The 6,000-nt window shown below is 42.6% G+C and overlaps 1 protein-coding gene across 2 annotated transcripts in view; it reads right to left on the reverse strand.

The window, feature by feature from the left end:
- Nucleotides 1-1,373, reverse strand: part of DDAH1 (dimethylarginine dimethylaminohydrolase 1) — a 92,100-nt gene extending 90,727 nt beyond the window's left edge. For both annotated transcript variants that reach the window (XM_045027393.1, XM_045027394.1), the window contains exon 1: nt 981-1,373. In XM_045027393.1, the coding sequence (XP_044883328.1) occupies nt 981-1,304 (324 nt within the window). In that variant the 5' untranslated portion in view covers nt 1,305-1,373. The remainder of the gene's footprint in view (nt 1-980) is intronic.
- Between the last annotated feature and the right edge of the window lie 4,627 nt (nt 1,374-6,000).

Below are 6,000 nucleotides of genomic sequence, written 5' to 3' on the forward strand. Positions count from 1 at the left end.
TCTTTCAGTGTTTTAAAGGAGTGATACACATTCAATAGAAATGTTAGTGAAACGGAATAAATTCAATGTTTCCATCCAGCTTCTCTAATGTAAGAGTAAATTTATACTACATCTACATGTATTAGATTCACACTGAGCCTTGTGCAGTGTTGCACATATACCTGGAGTTGTTAATTAGTTTTTAACATTTTTGTACCATCTCCCTGGATTGTGTTTAAACTTACAAAGAACTGCTGTGATTTACTATAAAGGGCTTCAGGATGTCTTAAAACACATCAGAGTGATCTATTTCGTGGAACAAAATGATAGACATCCTGACATGTTTGTTAAGCATAACTAGTTGCAAAACAAAAAGGACTAGATCCGTTTTTCAGTCTAGACAATTTGCAGTCACCATTACAGCACTGCCAAGACAACAAGAACATACATCTGGATTCATTTTCTTTCTGATACAGGTGATTCCCTGCACGACTGAAAACTAAGTCAGACGTGTTCTTCCCAAGCTATGGCTTTTGTGCTAAGAATGGGAAAGCTTCTCCATAAGCACTCAGATTGGAGTTCATTGTGGGAAAGGGAGACTGCAAGTGCATTGAGCATTTTCTGCCTCTCTTCTCCCATCATCCCACCAACCTGCCACGCCTTACAGCACCGCGCTCTGTATACACTGCTCACTTCCCGGAAGAGCTATTCCTTGCAAACATTCCCCACAGAGATCTTCGGTTTAATTCCGTGCATTTCCATTTGCACCGGCTCTGTTCTGCATTAAGTTAAAATAAAACGTCACAGAGCAAGTCCGACCAGAAAATGACCCAGCCTGGGATTCTGGGGACCATGGGCTCTACCCCCGCCCGGCAAGGTGCAGAGATCTTAGCAGAGACCGCGTGGGGCCGGCGGGGGCGAAGCTCTCCCCAGGTGGGGCACCAGGTCTGGAGCCCCGCCCGTGCTCAGCGAGCCTCCCCCGTTCCCCCTGCAGCTGGTACCTCCTTTCTCCTGCTGGGGGCCCCCGGCCGGGTGATCAGGGCGGTCTCCTCGCACACCACGGCCACGTCCTCCACGAAGACACAGTCGGGCAGGCTCTCGTCGGCCGGCAGCTCCAGCACCTGCAGCCCCAGCTTGTTCTTCAGCACCCCGACGTAGAGCTGGTGCTCCCGCTCGGCCCGCGCGAAGTCCACCTCCTTGCCCTTCTCGATCCGCAGCGCGTGCTGGGCCAGCGACTCGGGCAGCGCCCGCACCACGGCGTGGCTGCACCGCCCCAGGCTGGAGCCGCCGCGGCCGCTGCCGCAGCCGCTGCTCAGCCCGGCCATGCTGGGAGGCGAGTAGCAGGCACCGCCGCGCGCTCACTGCACAGCAGCCGGGCCCCGCACCCGCCTCCGTCCCCGTGGGGTAAGGCTCACGCGGCTCTGCCTGAAGAGGCAGCCCACCATTGGTGCGGTTCCAAGGGAGTTCCCATTGGCTGGCTGCTTGGATCGAAGCACCTGATTGGTCGTTTTGGCAGAGCCCTTTACCTGGTTTTTGGGTTGTGGGGGAGCCCTAGGCCCTGTTCCTGGAAGGGTGGGGGGAGCTGGAGGAGAGCGCTCTGCAGGCTGCCCGTGCAAGTGCTCAGCTGCTGCACAGCTTGGAGCTAGCTGGCTGCAGACTGTGTGGAGGGAGGAAGATGGGCCAGGTGCCCAGCCCCTCATTCACTGAGACTTCACTGTATCTGGATTCCTCTGAAAGCGCATAGGCCACATTCTGAACCTGGGTGCCAGTGCCTAGCGAAGGGCTCCCCCGCAAGTGAGGGTGGCAGGGAGAGGAGGAGGAGGAGGAGGAGGAGGAGGTTCTTTATGCCTTCCTCCCTTGCCCATTGTGCACCTATGTAAGGACCAGGTGTATGTATTGCACCCTCAATGTGCAGGGATGGGAGAGGGCTCTTTAGCTCTAAATGTCTTTTTGGTAGTGAGGTGTCCAATCAACAGAATTTGGTTCCAGATGCAAAGCCAAACTTTCCCCGGAGCTGAGGAGGGAGGATATTTAGGGCCATTTTGAATTCTGAGTTGCTAATAACTTTCCAAGAGCAGTTTCTTAGGCCAGGTCTACACTATAAACTTGCATCCATATAACTAGGTTGCTCAGGGGTGTGAAAAATCCACACCATTGAGCGACACGTATACTGACATAACCCTGATAGAGACAGTGCTGTGTCAACAGGAGGGCTTCTCCTCTCAACATAGCTACTGCCTCTTGTAGAGGTGGATTAACTACGCGGACAGGAGAAGTTCTCCTGTTGGCATAGTAGCATCTGCACTAAAGCACTGCAGTGGCACAGCTGCAGTTTTTTTAAGTATAGTCCTGCCAATCCAGCACTGTATTTTGTTAGAGGAAGTTATATTTGAAAACAAAATGAGGACATGTGAAGTGTGGTACCTTCAACTTGTGTAATACATTCGTTCAAAAATAGTTGTACAAAAGTGACAAAAGCATCTCTCTCTCTTTCTCTCCCTCTCTCTCTTTCTCTCTCTCATTTAGTTCTTGATATTTTTTCCTCTCTCAAAACTTCCATGAAATGGCCTGCCCTGTTTCATATAAAAACATGAAAAAAAATCAAAGTTTTGCAGGTACTCATAGAAAATTTACTTTGAACTGAAAGAAGTTTCACACTTTTCAGAAATGTGATACTCTTGCCCTTATTTGGTCCTGTTTCAGAGAAATATCCTGTAAACATTCAGTTTTTGAATTAGGTTTTGTTGTGTGTTGTGTTTTTAATGCAAAATAAGGCCATTTTTGAAATTTTTAAAATCAAAGCAAAACTTGAGGTTTTCATGTTGGTTTAGCATTTTAATACGCTGGTATTAGAAACAATGGTATATTCATTTGAAAATCATATACTGTACATGCATAATGTCACTGTCTACCAATTATTTACCAGAATGGGGCCAGACTCTGTACCATGAAACCAATGAGAGTTTTGCCATTGATTTCAGTAGGAGCAGGGACCTAATAAGGCTTAAAGGCCAATGGGGCAATGGAGCTAATTCCAGGATCAGGTGCCAAGTAATTTTTGTACATTGAGATAAACACCAAACGTGAAATCCTGGCTCCATGGAAATCTGTGCAAAACTTTGAATTGACTTCAGTTTTATTTCCAGTAAATTCAGGAGTATTTACTTGGATATCTGATCATTTCCATAACTGCATTCCTAACCACAAGGACACTTAGATAGCCAAATCATTCATATAACTGTACCTGCATGTCTTTGGCTTCATGTTAATTAACATCTGATTTGGGTATTGTAGAAAGGCAGCTTACCTCTCTCTGTCAAGATGCACAGCTCTGACAGTTTCCCCACACTGAGCCATAGTCTCCCTCTGGTGGTGGGGTAGTTTGGTTGGATGATTGAGTTCCTCCAGGGCAGCATGAGCATCAAGTAGAAGTCCAAAGGAAATTAAAAACAAACCATCAAATCTCCAAGTCTTTTTACTGGATCACTGTCCTCCCTTGAGGGCCTGTCTGCCTTCTCCCCCTTCTACACTACAGCATCTTTTCTCTTCATTGCAGGGATTTCCACTTCCATGAGGTAGCAGCAAGTGGGAGTCCAGTCTCACCCTCTACTCCAGCCTCCAGCCCAGGGACCTAAACTATGAAGTAACTGTCCACGCAAAGAAAGACCCGCCTTACTTCACTTTTCCCTCAGCCTTTTTTTTTTTGCTTTGGAATGCCTCCTCCTAGGCCTTATCCAGCATCTTCAGCCAAGTACTTCCCAGGTTCTTTCCCTGGTCATTGAAATGACCACATGTGTGTAGTTATTTGAATAGCTATATAAATATGGGTATTAAATGTATTTTCAGTATACAAACAGGCAAATGACCTCTGTTATTTAGGAGAATGACAAACTATTGAGGATCTTGAAGACAGAATTGGAACACATACATAAAATTTGATGATTCTACATTTATCAAAGCATCATTTTTTATTTTTATCATTATAAATCATAGTTTTGGCCAATGACACACACTTTTTTTTTTTGGTTAGCATGATGTTAGCCAGAAGAAGAAATGGTAAGATTAGTCAATAATTAGAATATAGGTTCCATAATAAGAAATAGCATGTGTTGAAAATCACTGAATAAAATAGTTCTAATCATTTTAGATTTTCAAACATTCAAAATATGTAATTTATTTATAAACTTACTTTTTTAACTCTTACTAAAAATTGTAGGAATATGGGATATTAGGTGATGCTGCCATCATGTGCATTTATTATAAGATAGAATAATGTGGTTCTCCTGTAGTAATTATCACTGACATGGGATAATCTCAGATGGACAATAGAATCTATAGGTCTATATATCATAAACTTATGATAGTGCTGTATGGAAGGATTAAATATATAGAATTTGTTTCTAACAGCTTTTGTATGCCATTCTGTTTCTAAGGAGGGGGAAGGCTGTTTATGGACAGAGGTCCTTATGCAAAGAATACAGTCCACTTTGATGCAAAAAATATAATGCACTTTGAACCAGTAGCATTGTGGATAAACACAGGCAAATGGAGTTTATCCACTTCTCATTTGGGGAATGCGGAGTTTAGTTTAGGTTAGTTTACCCACTTCTTTTTTTAACATTACACCACTGCTTTGAACATATAAAATATTATATACGAACACAAAGTTATAGAAACAAAGTATTGAATATGCTATAAACCAAAATGCTACATGAAGCTATTTAAAGGTACAGGTGCAATTTAAATGTAAATCAAAACTAGCTTTTTGAGGATAATATTTTTGTAACCATGACATGTCATTAACAGTGTCTACGAACAGATGCAGTAGGAGCAAAATTGTGCATATTTATGGTAAGGGTAGCAAAAATTATTCAGTTTACATATAAATTAACAGTACACACAAAAATTACACAGTCTGATTAATGTAATGTTAAAATTCATCATAATAGCATATGCAGTAATCCAAAAAGCTACAGGATCAGCTATAATCACCTTCATTCTTTCAAGATTCATGGAGTATATTTATTTCATCACTTTATGGATTACATTATTACAGATACTTTGTGTTTTCCTAATATAGTCAGTTCAGACAGGTGCTAGTGGAAGTCAGTAGAGATGCCATCTGCTAGCCAGAAAAGAAAGAGATGTCACAAGGAAAGTACCCTAATTGAATTCAGCAACAAATAAAAACAACAACCGCCACCATTCTAACAGGGACCAGATTAGAAGGTACTATGCACAGCACTTAAACAACATGAAAATTGGTAGCTAGAAAGAGAAAATCGGGAAAACACACTGTATGTTCACATAGAAAAGTATACATATTCATTGAAACTACGGTGACTTATTTGACAGTGCCAATGAGAAAGTCTTAAGAGGGTCAGAGGAAAGTTGAATGACAGGAATGTACTTGTGAAAGCACGTGTGAATAGGTCAGTCACTTTCAAAAGGAAGCAGTAGATTTGAAAGAAGATATTTTAAAGGTTTGTCAGGACAGAAAAAAATCAACAAGAAACAAAGTAAAATTCCATCAGTTTGACAAAATCACTTGGCATATTAGCCAGATTTTCTAGCCATGGCATTACATTCAGGAAATAACTGATAATTTTGGCAGAAGATGGTTACGTACTAGAGATTCTGAAACTTATTTCTGGGATGCGTCGTGTAGCATAAATAAAGCATGTTTTATCACAAATATTTCTTTGGCATGTTACATCATCTCTGTGAGTCAATCAGGACTCAGAATTTATGCCAAAAATCAGGCAACGCCCATGTACTGCACTATGTAATTGAAGACCACAGTTGTTCACTGCTATTGAACAATTTGCATGACAGTAACAAACTGTGGAATTTGGATCAATGTCTAGTGTAAAAGCATATCAAGCAGCCTGGGCAATCTTTTGAAGCCTTCTAGGATGCCAGGTCTGAACATATTTTCCAGCACTTGCAGATGCTAGCAGTTCTTAACACCGCTCTCTCTCTCTCTCTCTCTCTCTCTCTCAAGTTTCTACATAGTGTGTG

This window comes from Mauremys mutica, chromosome 8, assembly GCF_020497125.1.
Source record: "Mauremys mutica isolate MM-2020 ecotype Southern chromosome 8, ASM2049712v1, whole genome shotgun sequence".
Lineage (NCBI taxonomy): Eukaryota > Metazoa > Chordata > Testudines > Geoemydidae > Mauremys > Mauremys mutica.